The 22,297-nt window shown below is 34.9% G+C and overlaps 1 protein-coding gene across 1 annotated transcript in view; it reads right to left on the bottom strand.

The window, feature by feature from the left end:
- The window catches only part of FSIP2 (fibrous sheath interacting protein 2), a 96,528-nt gene that overhangs the window by 31,883 nt on the left and 42,348 nt on the right, over positions 1-22,297 (bottom strand). Inside the window, 6 exon segments of the mRNA XM_047773028.1 lie at positions 1,251-3,691; positions 3,740-4,374; positions 4,376-10,189; positions 12,277-12,313; positions 15,896-15,953; positions 22,227-22,287. Coding sequence (XP_047628984.1) covers positions 1,251-3,691; positions 3,740-4,374; positions 4,376-10,189; positions 12,277-12,313; positions 15,896-15,953; positions 22,227-22,287 — 9,046 coding nt within the window.

The following is a 22,297-nucleotide window of genomic DNA, read 5'->3' as shown; positions in this document are numbered from 1 at the left end:
TTATAACGTCAGGAGTACTTTAACCTCTAGATTAATTTGTCACAAAGATAATGAGCCAACCTATCCAGGTGCAGGACTCTGTTCTCTCTTCTATTCAACAGAGTATTTATTGCAAAACATATACCTATTTGGGATGACCAGTTTCTCAGAGTGGTGGCCAGAGAAACATACCGTTTTTTTTTTTTCCCTGAAAACTTCCTCAGAATGCAGTAATTTATTATACCTTTCCATGTGGAATCAGGCAAGACTCAGTGGAGAGGGGAGGTTTTGGCCATGTTGACATGAAGGTGGAGGAAAGAGTACACCATGTGGAAGCGGGAGCATGAATGAAATCACTAGAAGGCCTTGGACATGTCTGGGAATAGAGAATAGATATGATAGAAAGAGCCAAATACCAATGGGATGGAATCATGGGCCTTCTCTCGTTTAGGCTATGCCTGTAGAAAGTCTACTTGTAAGCTTGTAAGTGCACACATACCAGTGCCCACCTTGGAAGAATAGCAGTTTTAAGTACAAGAAATGGCCTCATTGTGCAGATGGATATAACTAGTAGTATGTTTTTCTTTTTAAACTATGGGCGAGTGATGTATCTGGACTAGTAAAGTAGCAACTAATTATTGGTAACTGGAATTACTGATCCATTTCAAGGTTTTGGCATATAAAACTGGCTGTCACATATGCTTCAACCTAATATATACAGATAAACATTTTTAAAAAGAGAGTGAAAATGTCTTTGTAAAGATCTGTTTAGAGTATTACACCTAAAAAGAATTTAACAATATTAGAATACACAATAAGATGTTTTATCACTACTGTTCTTAAAAACTGCAGCTAATAATAGCAAAGAATTCAGTTGTACACCTTAAAAAGTTCAATCACTAACCTTCAATCAGTTACCTGTACATCTGATATGATTATAAAGAAGTCATGCATGAGAACTTTAAAAACTTTTTTTCATACCTCATATTCAACCAAAGTTCTCTGCTTTAAAACAGTCACATTCTCTCAACTGCAGACATGGAAAACTGAGCAACAGTCCTTTTGGATTCAAACCATTTGAATTTTTTTTTAACTATCCCGATAGGTTAAGAAGTAATTAATATGTAATTAGTAAGTAATTAAATACCCTAAATCTAAGGCTATTTTCAGAAAAAATAAATAAATGCAGATTCATGGACAGAAGATCTTTTAAATATATTTGAATTTTCCTAAAGTATGTCCACTTTTAAAGTAGGTTATCTGTTGCTTACCTGTGGTTTCAAAGTTCTTGAAATATGTGACCACAGATGTGGCGACATGTCTTGCTATCAAATGAATTTCATTTGGACCCAGTTCATGATCAGCAAAAGCCATGACTTCAAGTTCCTTCAGAGTCTTTATCTTCAGGTAACTCTTATTTTCCCACTTTTGCAATAAAGAAAAATCTCCCCTGCTGGCTTTAGTTTTTTTGTTTTCCTCTTCAGGTATGTAGCTGATTATTTTATCCCACACTCTGAGCAGACTTTTCTCCTCATTCTTTTGTCCTCCAGATAATGCAGACAAAGGCTTTTGCCTGGGTAAGAAAAATGGTTTCATTGTTTCTGTGCTTTCATTAATGTGTGGTTGACTTGGAAAGCCATAGCTTGACAGCACAGTACTGACGATATTTTCAGCAGCTAAACAAATTTTTAGTGGAGAAACGGCTGTCTGAATTTGGTTTGGCTTAGCAACTGGTTTGGTGATCTCATAATGAAACACTCTTGGGTTTTCAACTTTTCTCATTTCTATGAATGACATGACTTGCTTTAATGATGTTTTTATGGATTCATTTGCTTTCTTTAATAGTTTCTGTAGGATACTGCCTTCAGGGAGTGAGCTATTTTCCTTCATAGCTTGATCAAAATAGCCCAAATTATATCCCCTTGGGTTAAAGTCTTGTACTTTGTTTTTAGAGCATGATGGTATATTTTCTAAATCAAGCCTTTCCATTGTGTCTTCTACACAGGTTCTGGCATATGAGGGTAAATTTTTTCTCATATCTTCTTCTGAATAAAACTGCAAATCAGGAACACTTATTTGTGGAGGATTAGTCCCAGAACTTACTTCCTTTAACTCTGATGTGGACATTTTCATATTAGTTGCTAATTCAACCTGATTAACAATGTAGGTATTTTCTGCTCCTTGGAAGAAACTTTGGTTTGGGAGGTTTTTCATCAGAGATGCGTTGAAATGAGTACACTGGTACATCAGTGTGTCAATGATCTCACTTGCTGCAATGTTCTCTTTCATGCTAACTGAAGATGGCCCTGCTTGGCTTATTTCTCTGTCTAGTTTGTTCTTAATTATACCAAACATGTCACTGACAATATTAATAGCATATGTAAGTAATTCTGAATGGAACGAATGAACCTGTAGAAGGATATTCTGTACATTGTCCGTGGAAATAACAGTGCTTGACTTGGACTTACTGGCAAATTTTTTCAGTGGTTGTAATTTGGGCAACATCTTTTTGCTTAGTAGTCTCTGTTGGACAGGAAAAAGATTTTCCATAGGTGTTTTCACTATTTCAGAAAACTCATATTTAGAAATATGTTTAAACTGTAAGTCTACAAATGACTCTAACATGTCCAAAACCCTTTCTACAATTTCTCGAACAATCTGATTGCCAGAGCCCAAAGAACTTTGGTGTTTGGTCTTAGTATCATACATCGGTACATTGCTGAGGATGTCCTCAGTTGGAAAACCATGTTTACTTTTAGTAGTAATTTGTTCCTTCCTATTTGCTGGAATTTCTTTACTATGTGGTGTGGGCATCTGGGACAAAAAGCACAACTGTAATTTTTCAAATAACATTTCAACAATTTCCCTTACAAACATACTAATTTGTGCCTTGGTGTCTTCAGCTCTGGAAGAAACTCCTTTGAAACAACTATTAAATCTGCCCCCACAGTCCTCAAGATATGGCAAGTTTAAAAGTGAAAGAGAATATTCTAATTCTTTTGCCTTTATTGAAATTTCAGTCAAAACATTTTCAGCTATCATCAATAGCTTACATTTTTCATTTTCCATGTCATTTGATTCTGCTTGCCATTTGTCAAACATTTTTTTAAATATGCCTTCTTTAGGAAAAATCTGTTCTAACTGTGAAGAAACATTTTCCAAGTAAAAACATGCTTGTGGTTTGGCAAAAGACTCTGTACCTATATTTCCCTGTGAAAATTTGGGATCATCCAGATGTGAGAATTTGATAGGATTAGCCAAATTGAGGTTATTTGCAGTATATAATCCTTGTAAAACAGTATTAAGTATTTTATTTGCTGCCATGATTTGATCAGATGGTAAAGCTTTGTCATTTACCAATGATCTAGTTTGCTTCACCTTTTCAAATTCTTTAAGGGTTGTTTTCAGGATATTTCTTACTATATCCTTAGAATAAATTTTTAGTTCTATAGTAGGCAATTTCATTTCCAGTAAGTTTTTGGCATCTCCCATGGATAGGATGTGTGGTAGCCCACTGGAAGTCTTGGACCAGCTCTCTTTTGGAGTCTTCTCTCCAGGGCCTAATTTGGTCTTGCTTTTGGTCTTAACAGCATGACTACGTCCTAGATGTGCTTTTGTTCTAAATTTAGGCAAAGGAGTAACTTTTGATTTTGCTTTTAGACTTGTCTTAAAACTTGGCAGCTTGGGGCTGCCCTTAGGGCTCAGTTCAGAACTGTGTAGCCTTACAGGTTGCAACTCATCAGAACAGCCTTCATAGGACAAGGTCTCTTCTAGATAAAGCGAGGCAAAATTTGTGATCTTATTGAGAACCATTTGGACTAAATCCTTCCCTACTTGTAATAGTGAATATCGTAAAAAAGTTTTTTCTGTTAGAGAGACATTTTGACTTCCTGCACAAGGATAAATCTGAGGTAGCACATATCTTCCTATTCCTTCTTGTTTAGTTTCTCTGATGCATGATGATTTCTTTGGTAAAATATCATTTTTGTCAGCTGTTTCTACTTTATTACTTTCATATAATGATGTCACAACCACAGAGTACATTTTTCCCAAAACACTTTCAATTATATCATTTGCAACACTGTTAATATGTGATTGAAAGAAGTTTTTCTGTGTTATGTCTGCTGTTTTGATTTTAGAACTAGATACAGAGTTGGGGATTGCATTAAATGAAGGCAAATGGCCTATGATTTCCATTGTTCTTTGATGCACTTTATTTAAAACTTCTTCCACTGCACTGAATAATGCAGTTCTTTCTTTTTGTTTTGATTCTTTATTTCTCATAAATATTTCTTCCAAAACAATTTTTTGGCCTTCCCTTTCCAATGCCATTTGGTTTTGTTCTAATGGATACTTTGAAAAGAGAGACAGTTTGGTGTTTTTTTCCTTGAGCTGCTTGTCCCAGCAATATTTCATCTGACATGGTTAGTTGTGAAACTAAGTTAGGATTGTCTTTTGGGTAAAAATTAATTTCCTTTACAGATCTTTTGTCATATAAAGTCTTTAAGATACTATTGACAGTTTCATTCACAATGATGATTTCTTGGAATAATACATTGTTTGGATACGAGTGCATCTTTTGGATTTTGTGGTCTAAGTCATTTTTAATAAGTTTCAAAACGGCAGTGGCAATGATGTCAGCATATTCCTTAAGACCAGTTTGTGATAGATGAACTGTGGAACCAAGTTTTTCTCTGTAACTGGCAAAAGTGGAATCTGTGAGTTCTTGGCAGAGAATAGTTTCAGTTGTGATTTTCAATATATTTACATTTGATTCCACCTGGCGTGACGGATGAAAGATGCTGTCATCTTGTTTAGAATTTTCAAGTTCTGTGTTCACAAATGGCTTTTCTTTAGGCTGGAAAGCAAGAGTAATTAATGAATCTATTCTTTCGGTGGCAAATGATTCCAACCGATTGAAAATAGTTTTAGTGATGAAGTCAGCATGTTCCTCACATGGATCAGGAACAGATCTCTTGGGGTCTTCTTTCTCTATTACAGTTATCTGACTATCATTAGCATAAAAAGATTTCAGATTTTTTGAAGATGAAACATATTCTGTTTTTCTTTCACTTTTTGACCCCGTAAGAAGAGGCTGTTGATGTTCTACTTTTGAAAACATATCACAAAAAGTCAGGGGTAATCTTGCAGAATTAGAATCCTTTGCATTTACGCCAAGTATGACAGCAGAACTGAGATTATGAAGAACAATATCTACTATATCATTGGATATCAAAATAACATCTGATTTAGGAACTGAAAGTTTTGGAAGAATTTTACTTGCAGCCTCAATGAGCATTTCAGAATTTGTTCTGCCATGTTTACCAGCTAAGCTGCCTTTCAAAGTGGGTTTGGCAAATGAGAGATTATTCTGATACAGTCTTTTTTCATAAATATCACATAAGATACTTTCAACGGTATCTCGTATTTGAAACTGAAGTACTTTTCGATACTCACTTTTATTAAATAGCTGTTCAATAATACCTTCTTGCTGATCTGATTCAGTCTCTTTGTCGGAATTGTTTTTGCCACATTTTACTTTAGATGACACAATATCTAACACTGCATTAACAACCTGACTTGCAATACTTTCAGAAACCACAATGTTATGAGTTAAGAAAGGACATTCCCTCTCCTTATCTAATTCACGTTTGATTCCTTGTAATATTTTTCTGGCCACTTCTGTTGCATATGTATTTAGTTTATTCAAAGAGGGCTGACATAATGAATTGTTTTTTTCTGACATAATATGATCCACTGAGCAACAGGAAAATTGATCATCAGAATGCAAATCTTTGGCCAATAATGCTTTGTTTAATGTACTCTTATCCTGCTGAATAGGTAAAGCCATTGGAACTGTGAAGTCAATTTGGGGATAAAAGAGAGATTTTACTTTGGAAGTAGCAAAAGTTTCTAAACTTGTTAATACTGCTTGTACAATATCTTCAACTACGTTTACTTTTGCCTGTTGGTCAACATTGAATCTGGACCGAAGAGTGTATGAATTTTCATCTGGCACAGTAAGGGAGGGCTTTCCTCCTTTACAGGCATGCTCATGAAAAGAAACATTTGCTGAAAAGGTGACAGTTTTATACCTATTTTCACTTGCATTTCTTTCTGTCAAAGCAGCTGAGTAAAGTTTATGAAATACAGTTCTAACAACATCCTCTGCCACTATGGTTACATCTGCTTCAGACACTATCATTTTGTCTATAAATTGAACAGATGTTTGAGCAACTGGGTCATCAGCATTGTGAGGGATGCCACTTAAATTAGAGTGGGAGAGTGAAAGTGCATTTAATTGACTGACCAAAGCACTTTGAAAAATTTCATTCAGAATAGTTCTTATAATGGGAACAACTGGAGATTTCTGTGGTTCTTTGAGTTTCACTTCAATTTCGTTTAAGGTTCTTTCTAGACCACACTGTTGAAGAGAATCTAACTTAGTTTCTTCTCTTAGTGCTGGTCTATCTCCAATGAATTCTTTCTCTGTATTTCCAGCATCTTCTAGGAATGAATCTGATTCAGCTCCACCAGGAAGAAAATTTCCATAGGTTGGTCTGTATCGATAAGTTTCAATGCCTCTCTCTTCAGATTCAGTTTCACCAAGCACATCTAAGGATACTGCATCTAAAATTAAATTGACTATATTCTCAAGCATTTGTTTCTCAGGTGGTGGGATTCTCATACTTGTCTTCAAATCTAATGAGTTCATATTTAATTCTGTTTGAATAGCTTTCAAAACAGTACTCGATACCTTCTTTGCTTGTGTATATAAAGCTGACTGCAGTAGTTCTTCAAGTGTGTCTGTGAAAACATTGGGACTTTCACATTCTAAGCCCACCTTATTTCTTTCATTTTTATCATTAATAGAACCCAGAGTTTCTAAATTTCCATTGGCAAACCCTTCTAATTTAGCAAAAACCGTATTAAGGATATCTGAGGCCAAAGATTTCAGTTTATTTGAATGCATTTCTTTTGTGCACTCTGTTTTGGATGACATAGGTGCAATAGTTTTTCCCTTGCTCTTGGTTGTCTCTTTATTATCCTCCTGAACCATCCTGGAAACTATGCTGGAGATTATGTCAGTGCATTTGGCCATTTCCTCAATAACTGAAGTAAATGATAGGCTGTCAATATCAAGAGACTCTGAGACAGCTTTAAATCCAGAACTTACAAGACTAGTATCCATGTCAGCACTACATAATTTTGCAAGGATATATTCTAAAATTGCTGTGGAAATGAGCTGAATATTAGACTGCAATTCAGTGGCTGTTTGCTGATTTTCATCCATCTTCTCACTGCTTAGCTTACTACAAGATGGCTGACAGTGAGGGTGGGCCCCTATGAGCTTGCATAACATTTCAAATAGTGTTTCCCCAATGTTATCTAACACTTGCAATCTGGATTTCTCCTTGAGATCTTTTCCATTGCAGACACTATGGAGAGCACATGGAGTAGCAAAAATTTTGTAAAAAGATTTTTTATCCTGCCTACTTGGCAAAATGTTCTGCTTATCAACATTATCAGATCCATGGGAAGTCGTAGGCTTTGGGCTATCCGAAGGAAGTGACATACTGCTTTGATCTGAATGTCCACTTAACAGCATTTCACAAATACAAGCTAATAATGGAGATGCCATATTGTCATCACTGAGATTTGAGACAAGAGATTCTAACGTATCATTGTCAGCAAAAGATCCTTTACCTGTAAGAGATTTGGTATGGTCTGCTTCCCTAAGATTTTGGTTTTTCTCACTGGGTTCCAGTTCATTCTGGATAGCATGCAAAACAATGTTTACCACTTTAGTTGTATAAGCACTAAGCTGAGACTGTAATGAAGATTGATCTGCGAGTGAAGGTTTGAAGCCAATTTTCAATTTTGGACAAACAAATGACTTCAGCCTTTTAAAAACTGTATTAACGATGTTATTAGTAATGTCATCTACAGGTTTGGGTTCACTTTCTTCAGATTTTAACATGGAAGGCTTTGCAGGATTTACATCAAGCGAAGATAAATATTTCATTTTCTTTTCACTGTCGAACCATATTTTTAATGGCTTTTTATTTCGTGCTTCTTTGACCATATGGAGAGTGTCAGAATTCTCTAGAGAAGTTTGATGAACTGATGATGAAATGGAAGTTTTGGTGGTACTGGGAATGCAGCTTGCCTTATGAAGTATATTTAACACAGCATCTGTTATTTCTTGAGCCACTGCACTAATTTCTGATACAGAAAACATCTGGTCCATCCATTCTTGATGTGACAGTCCTTGAGGTTTTTCTGAAACAAGAACTGAAGCTTCTTTGCCAGCTTTATTGTCTAAGTGACCAGGAGCAACAGGATATATGTCCTTGAGCATTTCTGTTAAAATGCTTTTAACTATATTTTCTGAAGCCTTATGTATTTGATGCTTTTGATCTTGGCTGAAAAACAGAATGTCTTCATTCAAACAGTGCTTTTCCTTAAAATTTTTTTTATTCTTAAGAGATGGTAGCTCTGTCTTTAAACTTTGATCATGAAATAAAACTTTGCTTCTTGGAGAAGTGGGCTTTGTAGGTGGTTTGCTATTTCTTTTATATTCAACACAAGTGTTTCCTTTTATAAACCAATGATCAGGAACCCGTTCTTGTGATTTTGCTTTCTCATCTTTGAAAAATGAATCAAGCACATTTTCCACAATTTTGTCTATTTCTTCATTATCATCTTCAGAATAAAGGACCGTGCCAGGAACATTAACAGGTGGAAATGGTTTTACAGACCTAGGACCATTAGATAATCTAGTGCCAGTGAGTCTGTACTTTCCTTCAGTGTCAGAATTATTTCTCAGTCTAGAGTGTCTAGATTTTTGATCACTTGCTTTTACTGGTTCCAGATGTAGCTGAGTAAAGATATCATCGAGTAGCTGAAGGAGTACTACTGTTTGTTCGGATGCAATAAGTCTCTCATTATTAAGTTCAGTTTGTACATATCCTAGTATAGTGCTGATGGCTTCTTCTATGTAGCCAACCAAAGAGGACTGGGAAAAAATATTTGACATTACTTTTTTTATTTCTTCCTTAACAATTAAATTAGCTGAATCAAGTGCAGGACTACCTTTCTTTTTGTTGGCTTTCTTAAGGAGCATATATGCTGGGTCTGTCATATGTTGCTGACCGGAAAGTTTAGTTGCATCTTCAAGATGAGGAAGTTCATTTTGCTTACAAGATGTGAGGGTCATGAGCTTTTCTAAAATGGCATGCACCATATCCTCTGCAATATCGCACATGGGTTCCACAGTTTGAGGAAATGAAGCTACTAAAGGTTTTTCATATGATGGAGTGAGAGATTCTCCACTAGGTGTTAAGCTTGGGTTAATGTTGACTGACAAATCTTCTTGTGAAAATATCTGGACACATTTTTTTTCAACTGCAGACTGTAGCTTCTCAAGCATATTTTCCACAATCTCTGAAGCAACTGAGCAGATATCAATGTTGGAAACCAAGTCTCCTTTTTCAGGCTCACTTTGGTCAACAAAAACTTCAGCAGTAACAGAAGAAATAGAGGGAATGGCCTGTGTTAAATCAGACATTATTTCTTGAAAAATGCTTTCCAAAATCAATTCAGTTTCCCCTTTTAAGTGACACTTAAAGTTAACCAAAACATTCTTTAAACTCTTCATTTCACTCATGGCTTTTGCTTTTTGATCAGAAAACAATGGACTTGCTAAGCCATCTGTTTCAGTGGTGGCATCCTTTGATTTTTTTGTGCCTGTTTCAAGTGCTGCTAGAAGGTGACTGTCAGATTTACAACTTCTGATCTTAGGGTATGTGTATATCATGCTTGTTTTATTATATTTGAGCTCAGAGGTTACAGATTGTCCATTAATGTGGTATGTGTTTCCCACAACTGTTTTTTCCACATGGGCAGATGGTGGTCTTAGAGGTGTGGTTGGTTGCCTTACTGATATGTCAACTGCAAATGCGCAGGGCTCTCTCTGAAATGTTTTAGTTGTTGCAGATGTGTAGCTTCTATATGTAAACTCTTCACTGCATGTGCTACAGAAACTTGAACTCTCTGAAGAAAGGACAGAGTCATCAGACACTGGGTATGCATTATTTTTCAATCTTTCTTCATACTTTGTGATGGCTGGGTACAATATACTGGTCACTGTAGCCACAACCCAGGTCATTATATTCTGAATTATACTATTCAGTTCTTCAGAAGTTACCTGGAAAGGAGGCAAGCAGGAATGGAAAGAAAATCATGTAACAACTTGCTCTATTCTGGGACAGATGGTAATATTTGATTTGGTATGTCAAACAATGTATATATAGCTTGATACCATCATGGTTATACAGAGAACACAGTAAACAATCTATTTAGAAATTCAAGTTAATTACTTCAAGTTGGTTTATTATGCACCACAGCAAAATATTTTTGTGTGTAAGTTTCCACTTGACTCTCATTCCTGCAGAAGTTTTTTGTTTTGTTTCCAACATTTATTTCTTGGATAAATGGATTTTTGGTTAAAGAAAAAAGAAAAGAAAAGAGAAAGGAAAAAAAAATCACCAAATTGCTCTCTAGGCACATTATATGCGCATATTTTGACAAGAAGAAACATGTCTACAATCCAGCAAAATGACTTTAAATAGAACCAGATTATTTCTAACCAATTCCTAAAACAGGTGCAGTCAAAACATCTAGGTGCCTCAGAGACATCTGTCTAGCTAAGATGTAAAGATGAAAAAGACACCATCTCTTCTCCCCCTTCCCCTGCAGGGATGTGCCTGTGATCTGTATATATGGAAATGACTACAGCTAACTGTTAATTATTATTTGATAGGTAACCCCAAAAGTCCATGCTTTTTGGAGATTGAATGGCTTTGTATCTACCAAAAAATGTATCAGTGTAAACTGTCTTGGGAAGGCTGAGAAAAGGTGATGTACTGAAGGAAAAAATGAGTTTAGATAGAAAACAAGGGTAATCTAGAACTGGGTCTCAAAGAGTCAGGAGGGATAAGCAAGGGGAGGTGTGGCAGAATTCCTCATTTTGAGCCAGAAGTAAAAACTTAGGGACAAGATTTGAATGACTGTTTCCTTAGTGGTCAATGGTGCTATCCTAGATATTTAATCTCTATAGTAAAAACAGAATTTATGTGTTTCTGTATACCTATATTTATGTATGGAAAATATATTTTGTGCTTACAAAAATCTTCTTGCCTATAATAAAGTAATAGTCTATTTTAAATTGTTACTATTCACAATAGCCAAGACATGGAAACAACCTAAATGTCCACTGACAGATGAATGGATTAAGACAATGTGGTATATACACACAATGGAATACTACTCAGCCATAAAAAAGAAAAAATAATGCCACTTGCAGCAACATGGAAAGAACTAGAGACTGTCATACTAAGTGAAGTTGAGTCAGAAAGAGAAAGACAAATACCACCTGATATTACTTATGTCTGGAATCTAGCACACAAATGAACCTATCTACAGAAAAGAAACAAACTCATGGACATGGAGAACAGATTGTGGTTGCCAAGGGGGAGGAGGAGGGAGTGGGATGGACTGGGAATTTGGGGTTAGTGGATGCAAACTATTGCATTTGGAGTGGATAAGCAATGAGATCCTGCTGTATAGCACTGGGAAATATACCTAGTCAGTTGTGACGGAACATGATGGAGGATAATGTGAGAAAAATGTATATATACATTTATGACTGGGACATTTGGCTGTACAGAAGAAATTGACAGAACATTATAAATCAACTGTAAAAAAAAAAAAAAAGAAGGCTCTTTCCTCACTGGTAAGACCCAGAGTTGAGCCTTATAAGTATACTTTCTTATCCAACTGTTTCAAGTCTCAACCCACAGGTAACCAGGTACCTTTTTATGTGACCTTAGGTGACTAGGTCCCTTCACAAAAACTGCTAGATGCAAATTCAGGCATTTCAATTCATCAGCTGAGTCTGTAAAATGATGCTGTATAACAGCTTCCCATGACAGAATGGGTTTGGGGTTATTTAATGGCTAGGTCCCTTAATTCCCTTCCTCCTCCTTCCTGCCTATCCCCATGAGATAATTTCTGTCTAAAAGACAAAAATTATCTTTTGATGAGAACTTTAGACTACTACAAAATCTAAGAATGAACTGAAAGTAAACTTTAAGGAAGAAAAAAAGTGCAAAGAGGGAGACTAATATCAAGAGACGATTACTCATTATTTGACTCATAGGTTTGTTTTCTATTATGACACATTTGAGAGTGTCATTAACATGCTATTTTACCCGGGGGTTATATGATACATACTTTTTCTTGCAAGCAGTTTTCTAGAAGGTTCTGTTGTCTGTAAAAGTAAAGAAAGTTTGATGATTTAGTTTTATTTAGGGTCAAGAATTTATTTAGGTTTTTACAAAACTTTTAATCATTGAATTAGTTTTTTCTCTTTATATCTGAGATTTTTAGGAAAAAACTCTACAGAAATTTAAAAGAATAAGCTTTTTTTTGTTTACCCCCCCCACCATCTATTTCTTCTTCTCCTTTGATACTAACCCACATGATATTACTCAGAGTAGAATTGTAGCTGCTACAGGAAAAAAGTAATCTATTTCTGAGCCATGCCTACCTTGTGGTTCTCTGGGGAAGGACACAGATTTGGAAGGAGAGAGTAAACCTGTCCTTTATGTTTGCTAAAAGGTAGGATGAAGTGGCAAGACATCTGACCAGAGCGGAATTCCAGACAATCCTTTACTTACCTTTTCAAATCCCATAGTCCTAGTCACACTCTCATCAAACAGCAGTAAGGAATTACGTGATGACTATTCCAAAACTATGGTTAAAATCATAAGTTTCTAGCACACAGTTTTCTAATCTTCTTCTTACTTTCTTAAAAGAAAATGACACTCCTTTTTCACTTTTCCTAGGCCTAATCTTTAATTATAAAATTTAATTTTTCTCAAAACTCAGTTATGAGAAACAGTAAGACAATTATATCCTAAATCTTGGCAGAAAAAGGAAACCTCACTTGTTTTAGCTCAGAAATCAGGCTTGGTAGCAGCAGTCCATACTAAAAGCTAGTGCCTTTTTGCAATATGGAACCTGGAGCACAAAAGATAATGTTGGTGACATGTTCTTTATATTCTGGCCTCCTTTATTTTTTTCTGGATCTGTTTTTTAGGTCAACCAAAGAGGTTTTTCTTTTTAGATATATTTTAGACATTCTTTTAAATTTTGATATTTCTTTAGATAGTTTAGATATTCTACAACCTAATTCTCCTAGAGTTGTTTTTCAATTCTCTTCACTCTATACTGTTGGTACCAAATGGAACTCAAGAAGTCTGATTGATACCAATAGACTTTCTTCCCCAAAGGCATGCATATAGACCCAAACCTAGAGTAAAGAGTAAAAATAACCAAATAACTGGAAAAACCTCACATAAAACAACTAAAAAACAATTGCAATAACTAGATAAAGGATGACATCAGTGAAAATGGCAGAGTAAGGAGCTCTGAAAACTTACTCCTTCTTAAAAGCAATGAGTAAACTGGCCAAAATTTTTTCCCATGATTTTATAGTAAATATTTTTCATAGTAAATTTTTTTCATAATTGTCAGAACTCTGAAAATTAACCAAAGACTTCTAGCATTCCAGTGTTCAAGAAAAGTAGTTCATCTAGGTAGTAACAATGAGCTTTTTGATGTTTTAACCTACCCTATTTCCATCCTCTTTCTCAGCAACATATCTTTGAAAAACAACATCCCACAATCACAGGGGCAGAGTTTTCTTCCTTGTGGTATCTGGCATAATATCTAGCATTATGCTTTTAACATAAATAGATTCATGCTTATAGTCTTCTGGATTTGGGCCTACTCTCTAATCCAAAATGAAGCCTTGGTTTAGGCCACAGAGAGACTTCCAGAACTGGTTCCTAGTTTCTTGCCTTCAATTTTTCTTCTATGTTTCTGTTGGGAGTGATCCATCATATATGCTAGTTTGACCATACCATTCCCCCTCCAAACTATCAGAGTGTTGCCCAATAAATAAGCTACAAATATATGACCACAGTTTACAAGGCAGTAGAGTTACTGCCTTCTTCACTCTGTTACATCTTCCATTACAACAATATAAATTTATTTATTATCTAAATGCAATGCTTAATTATTGAAACTGTTTACCCCTATTGCTATCATATTTGCTTTGTCTTCATTCTCTTGGTCCTGGATTTCTATGTCTATTTTATTAAGTCTTTCTCTGTGTCTTTTGTATTAACATTAGAACAAACAGAATTAAGCAACAGAGGAAAGAGGGAGAGATAGGGTAAATGGTAAAACAGATGTAGTGATTCCATAGTAAAGCATTAATGAAATCTGGAGTTTAGTCAAAATAAGAATGTGGCATATGTTTGACAGGCAGAGTCAGACCAGAAAGTATTGTTAGCTGTGTTTTGTTTGTATTCTGATGTGACGTTAGGCTGGTTGGGTGCAACTGAAAGTAGTTTTCCCTGTCAGTCTTGGAGGGAGTTGTGAAGAAGAAACTCCAGATAATACATAGAGTTACTCATCTTACTAAGCTAAGATTTTTAATGAAACAGTATCTAGAATATCTGCCATGAAAGATTCATGTGACTCTGTAATTCTGTGGTCTTGCGTGGAGAAAAATGAAGAGGCAGTAATTAAAACTTTATATTGATCTTCCTCTAACCATTTTTATAGGTAGGCAGGCATTTATATTTTCAACAAATAAGCATTTTTTTATTCAATAAGTAAAATAAAAATGGCTACTTTATACAAATGATTACCACTCTTCTACCTTGTTTTATTTCTTTAAACTGGACTTGTCCAGTTTCCTTCTTTCTGCATATATTACAGTACTGTGTATCTTAAGAACTTTAAGTCAAAGTGATGTTCATCAGTCCTAAAGTCAAGATCCTTCCTCCCAGAAAGCTTGATATGAATGTTATCAGCACCATATACCACTTAACTTTACCCAACCATTTTCATATGAATTTGGGGTTTGTAAAGTCTATCCTGGACCTTATTTGGGTTATTGAATTTTTTTAAAGGTGATAGTCTCTCTGCTTTAAAGTTGATAAAACCATCAAACAAACACAAAGTTTAAAGAATAAAAATCTGTCAGGCCTCCCAAATTTCTTCTCCAGAAACTTGAAAGTTCTATCACTAGAGACTATTCTTTTGGATTATACTGAAAATATACTTTAGGATGGGAATGACTAATTAAAAGCTTGAAAATTTAAAAAATTCAAACTAGTTTACCATCCTTAGGTAAGTAATAATCTCAAAAGATCTGAAAATGGTAAATGTTTCAAAGGGGAGAAAGGCAAAGAGATAAGTGCAGAATCAGGAAAGCTACCTGAAAAGAAAAGGCATCATAGTAGGATACACTTGAAAGTGGCAAGAAAACTGAATATAGGGGAGTTTCCATTGAGGGGCTCAGCAGTAATGAATCTGACTAGTTTCCATGAGGATGCGGGTTCAGTCCCTGGCCTCCCTCAGTGGGTTAAGGATACGGTGTTGCCATGAGTTGCGGTGTAGGTCACAGACATGGCTCAGATCTGGCATTGCTGTGGCTGTGGCTTAGGCCAGCGGTTGCATCTCCAACTTGACACCTAGCCTGAGAACTTCCATATGCCGTGGGTGTGGCCCAAAAAAGACAAAAAACAAACAAACAAATACTGAATGTAGGGAAAGTGTAAAAACCACAGTGGAGATAAAGAAACAGAGAAGGAAAAGGGAAAAACATTATCTTTGTCTACAATTTAAGCTTAGTGATGAGAACTTGGAAAATACAGAAGTTTCACTAAATCTAAGTAGAACTACAAGAAAGATGCCATGTAATTATTTGCTTTTGAAAAGCACTTATATACTTATTAGAATGTTAACTTATACATTAATTTTCTTAGATACTTACGTATTTGAGAAAACTCGAGAAGGGAAAATACCTTGGACTGTGGCAGGAACCCGAGTTCCTATTTACCAGAAAAAAAGAATAATTAATTTGTATCCTTCTCCAACAACTTGCAAAATGGTAATTAATATCCTGCAATAGGTCTTTATTCTCTGTTGTCAAAGTGTTGTTTAAAAGCCTCCAAAGACGGGAGTTCCCCTTGTGGCGCAGTGGTTAATGAACCCGACTAGGAACCATGAGGTTGCCGGTTCGATCCCTGGCCTCACCCAGTGGGTTGGAGATCTGGCATTGCCATGAGCTGTGGTGTAGGTCACAGACACGGCTTGGATCCCATGTTGCTGTGGCTGTGGTGTAGGCCAGTGGCTACAGCTCCAATTGGACCCCTAGCCTGGGAACCTCCATATGCCGCAGGTGCGGCCCTAAAAAGACAAATAAATAAATAAATAAAAGCCTCCAAAGACACTCTACAATGAAGTCTAAATTCCTTAGCAAGGCATAAAATATACCATACAACCTGATGTTCTTAATTTGGTCTCTGGTGTTTTCTCTGGCTAGCTTTCCATATGTATCCTATGAATAAGAGGCATGGAATAACTTGTTGACTTAAATATATCATGTTTTCCATGCCTCTAGGCCCTTGTTTTTCCCATTTTCTTTGTCTGGAGCCCCCTCTGCCTCTTTTTAAGTTCTTATTATCTCTTTTATCTTATTCAGCTTGTGTTAACTTCTCTACAATTTTTCTTTGGCCACTCTCATGGCATATGGAAGTTCCTGAGCCAGGGATCAAACCCACACCACAGCAGTCATAAAGCTGGATCCTCAACCCTCTGCACCACAAGGGAACTCCTCTTCTAAAATTTTAAAAGCAAAATAAAAATCAGACTGTTCTGTGGTTTTCATTAGTATTCTTGAGAAAATATTCTAAAAACATTTTTCCTACAATTTTGTATAAAACATTAAAACCATCCTCTTAAAACAGTAGGGCTTTTAAAGAGTTAAAAGAAATCCTTGAGTGAAAAGTTGGAGGGAATAAAAATATGGAATTTTACTTAAGCACATGTTGAAGTAGATGCCTGCCCTATGAGCACTGGCCATAAGTGCAAAGTTAATGGGCTGTCAGGTATTTAAAACCATATATTAGGCTAAAACAAGATGCGAAATTAAAACTTAGAGCCTGTAAAATTATACCAGATCACACAGAGAGGTACATCCTTGGTGAAAGAGTTGTCTTTAAAAAATCATGCCACAGAGGTAGCAGGACAGATAAATCAAGTCTTGGCGTCAGTTGCAGAAAGAAGAAGAGTAAATAAAAATATCTCCTAAAAATTCATAATCACAGACTGCATCTTATATGACTTTGAGGTTCATATTCATTCTAACTGAGAAATTATTTTAAATGAACCTGTATTTATAGCTCTCCTAGATATCTAGCCAGAAGCATATGAAAAAATTTAACAGCTTTATTGAAGTATAATTGATATTCACAGAACTGGACATATTTAATAAGTTCAGTTTGAGCTTCTACATAGTGATCTATCAACATATAAAATTCCGAATGATATATTTCTGTCAAAAATAAGCTAACATATAACAACCACATCCCTGCCACACACACATAGACAATTATGAAGAAACAAACTACAATGCCTGTTATTAGGAAATTAACTTTAAAATTAGACCTCAAAGATTTCAGATATTTATTAACTATGTGCATTTTATATATTTAAACAGATAAGTAATTGGAAACTGCAGGAACAGAATGTATCAAAAAGTCCAATCAAACCTGAGAAATCACTATTGATATGAAGTGAATTTAAAACTGTATATAATTTATAAAATAAATTATAAAAATAGATATAACTGAAGAGAAAATAGGTGAAAAGGAAGACAATCTTGAAGAAATCAACCAGAATGAAATACAGAGATTTAAAGGCTATATCTTCTGATACTAAATCAAAGTAAAAATAATGAGTATGTTACCAAAAATCGGTTATATATCTATATATTAATTACAAACTAACAGAAAAGGGAATTAACACAATAATCCTAGTTAGATAGCATCAAAAACAGTAACATATTCAGGAATAAATTTAACAAAGGAGGTGAAAAACTTGTACACTGAAATTATAAGACATTGATGGAAGAAACTGAAGACGTTACAAATAAATGGATACAAGTAAATGGTAAATTTGCATGATAATGGATGGGGAGAATTAATATCGTTAAAATGTCCATAGTACTCAAGTCCCTATCAAAATTCCAAGAGTATTTTTCACAAAATAGAACAGTTCTAGAATGTATGTTAAACCATAATAGACCCTGAATAGTCAACACAGTCTTTAGAAAGAAGAACAGTGCTAGGGGCATTACACTTTTATTTCAAACTATATTACAAAGGTACAGTAATCAAAACAGCATAGTACTAGTATAAAAACTGACACAGAGGCAGATGGGACAGAGTAAAGGACCAGAAATCCATACTCACACACACACATATATATATATTCAGTTTATAATAAAGGATTCACAAATATGCAATGCAATGAAAAAAGAATAGGCTCTTTAAAAAATGGTGTTGGGAGAACTGAACAACAAGATACAAAAGAATGAAATTGGAGCCCTACAATATACCATACACAAAATTCAACTCCAAAGAGATTAAAAACTTGACCATAAGATCTGAAATTATAAAACTCCTAGAAGAGAACTTTGGAAATAAGCTCCTTGTCATTGGTCTTAGCAACAGCTTGTTTTGCTGTCAAATCCAAAGGAAAAAAAAAAAAGTGATAATAAGTGGGATCACTGAAAATGCTTTTGTACAGTAAAGAAAACCATCAACAAAATGAAAAAATCCATGGAATGGTATGAAATATTTGCAAATGACATGCCTGATAATTTATCCAAAATACCTAATATAATTCTATAGTAAAAAAGCCCCAAATACCCAGTTAAAAAATGGGCAGAGGAGTTCCTGTCCTGGCACAGCAGAAATGAGTCTGACTTGGAACCATGAGGTTGCAGATTCGATCCTTGCCCTTGCTCAGTGGGTTAAGGATCAGACGTTACCATGAGCTGTGGTGTAGGTCGCAGATATGGCTGGGATCTAATGTTGCTGTGCCTGTGGTATAGGCTGGCAGCCGTAGCTCCAATTGGACCCCTAGCCTGAGTACCTCCATGTGCTGTGGGTGCAGCCCTAAAGAGCAAAAAAAAAAAAAAAAAAAGGCAGAGAAACTGAATAGACATTTTTGCAATTTAAACTAACAAATGGCCAACAGGAACATGAAACTTCAAAGACATTTTTCCAACATAAGCTTATAAATGGCCACAAGGGATGTGAAAAGGCGCTCAACATCAATAATCATCAGGGAAATGCAAATACAAACTACCCTAAGACATCATCTCATACCTATTAGGATATACATCAAAAATATAAGAGATAACAAATGCTGATGAGGATGTGGGTAAAAGGATACAGTTGTACACTGCTCTTGGGAATGTATAGCCATTATGGGAAACAATATGGAGGTTCCTTAAGAAATTAAAGATAGAACTACTACATGCTCCAGCAACTCCACTTCCAGGTCTATATACAAAAATATGAAATCACTATCTGCAACTTAAAGAGATAGCTTTAAGAGAACTACTATTCATTGTAGCATTATTTACAATAACCAAGGTATGGAAACAATCTCAGTGTCTGTTGAGTGAATGCATAAAGAAAATATTAGATATCACACACACACAAACACACACACCCCATTTGTGAAAACATAGATGAATTTGAAGGGGCAGGTTATGCTAACTGAAATCAACCAGACAGAGAAAGACAAATACTGCATAATTACACTTTTATTGTGGTATCTTTAAAAAAAAAAAAAGTTCAACATATAGAAATAGTAGAATGGTGGTTTCCAGGGGCTGGGAAATAAGGTAAAAAGGGTCAACATTTTCTGTATTTTTTCTTTTTATGGCCATACTGCGTCAGCAGTACTGAATTCAAGTCACATCTGTGACTTATGCTGCAATTTGCTGCAATCCTAGATCATTAACCCACTGAGCAAGACTAGGGATCAAACCCTCATCCTCATAGGTTTTTAACTCACTGAGCCACAAGTGGAACTCTAAGGGGGTCAAATTTTAGATATAAGATGAACAAAGTCTGAAGATCTAATATATAATATGGGGTCTACAGTTGGTAATACTGTATTGCATAACTTATATTTGCTATCAGAATAACACTTTGCACAAGAAGGACATAACACTGGCTAGGAAAAGATTTCTTACACAGGACACAGAAATAACTCAGCAAAATAAAAGATAATTTGAATGATAACCTATTTTTTAAAAGCCATAATAAAAAAAAAGGAAAGGCATATAGTATGAAAATACATTATACTGTTATATACAACAAATAATTAATTATGTAAAATATAAAAAACCTTGCTAAAAATTAATAAAAAGCAGAGGTGAAATATCATAGAAAAGTGGATGAAGGACTTAAGTAGAAACTTCACAAAATAGGATATCCAAATGGCCAATAAAGATATGAAACTTCATTACTAATAAAAGAAATGTTAATTAAGTCCTCAATAATATACCAATCTACCAGAATGGCTAAAATTGAAGACTGTAATAAAGTGTTGAGAAGGATACAAAGCCATAAGAACTCTCATTAACTTCTGGTACAAGTTTAAATTGGTGAGACCTCTTCAGAAAACTCTTGAACATGATCTACTAAAATCAAACATATACAAACATACCTAGTGGCACAGCAGTTTTATCCTTAGTAACAAATCCATAGAACACACACATATGCAGACAAATGTACTATAACATTCAAAACTTATTACTTACAACAGTTCATATCTGAAAAATCCATATATCCAAAAATAGAATGAATTGTATGTTCATAAAGTGGAATACTATACAACAATTAAAATGAATTATAGCTACACACAAAGATAGTATGAATCTCAGAAACATAATATTGAGAGAAGCAGTCAGGATAAAAAAAAATACATCGATTGCATTTATATAAAGTTCAAAAACAGGTAATACTAATCTTTTGTAGTAGAAATCAAGAGAAGGAAAAAGGAGGCACAATGTTTTGATTTGGAGAGAAAAGAATGGGGGCTTCTGAAGCGCAGATAATTTTATTTTATTGTTTATATCATAGGTTACATATATTTGTATGCTAAGTGGGTTAAGAATCTGGTGTTGCCTTGAGCTGTGGTGTAGGTTGCAGACACAGCTGAGATCTGGCATTGCTGTGGCTATGGCCACAGCTCTGATTTGACTTCTAGACTGGGAACCTCCATATGCTGCAGGTGTGGCCCTAAAAAGACAAAAAAAAAGGTACTAGAAAAGATTTTTCAAAAATTAATAATTCTATTTCATAAAATGAAATTCATAATTTCATCCTCAGCCATAATTCTCAACTAAGGAAAAACTACTATAATAACAAAGCATAATTGCCCAAATCAACAAAAATCCTAAATGGTAAAACATAAAATTATTTCAAGTAAAACCCAGAATTTAACAAGCATATTTTTAACTACCGTGCTAGTAATATTGGAAGTTGCAGTAACTGTATTTAGACAGGATATTAAAATGAGTACAAAAATTGGGGAATTTAAGAAAAATCTCTCATGTAATTATTTATTAAGGAAAAACAGACATTAGCCAAACCATTAAAATTAACCAGAGATTTATTTTCGTAAGGTAATTGGATACAAGAGGAAAAACCTTTCTCTAACCTGTATATCAATGTGGAAAAATGTTTATTAAAATGGCAAAAATGATAAAGTTACTAAGGAATAAACCTAACCATAGAACTAATATATATCCTACATCTCACACACACAAACACACACACAAACACACATACACATATATAAAACAAAACAACATTCAAGGCAACTTTTAAACAAACAGGCATTAAGTATTTGAAGAAAGAGAACAATTAACATTACAAAGTGTCAATTTCCTTAAAATTAAAATAGAAAATTCATCCTCATCCTTCATGTCTTAAGTATGGCTTATCTATTCTGTAAAGGCTTCTCTGAGAACCCTAGGTAGACCTAAGCATTGTCTTCTCTATATTTCCTTTGATTTGTACACATATCTACTTTACTGTGCCTATCATAATGGATTTTGGTTATTGACATGATTAACTCCTTACTATACTGTAAACAGCCCTGAGTAAGATCTGTGGGTTTTCTTTAGTTAGTATTTAGCATCATACCTGACATGAAGTTGGAGCTCGATAAATGTTAGCTGAAAGAATGAATTAACAGACTGTACAATTTACTTAATAGCTGTTGCTGATGTTTACCTGATTCAGAGAAGCAGCTTGGTTTCTTTGATCTTTTGTTCCAATCAGCATTTATCTCCTTCTACATAATC

The sequence above is a fragment of the Phacochoerus africanus genome, chromosome 3 (genome assembly GCF_016906955.1).
Source record: "Phacochoerus africanus isolate WHEZ1 chromosome 3, ROS_Pafr_v1, whole genome shotgun sequence".
Lineage (NCBI taxonomy): Eukaryota > Metazoa > Chordata > Mammalia > Artiodactyla > Suidae > Phacochoerus > Phacochoerus africanus.
This window is presented reverse-complemented; position numbering and strand designations above follow the sequence as displayed.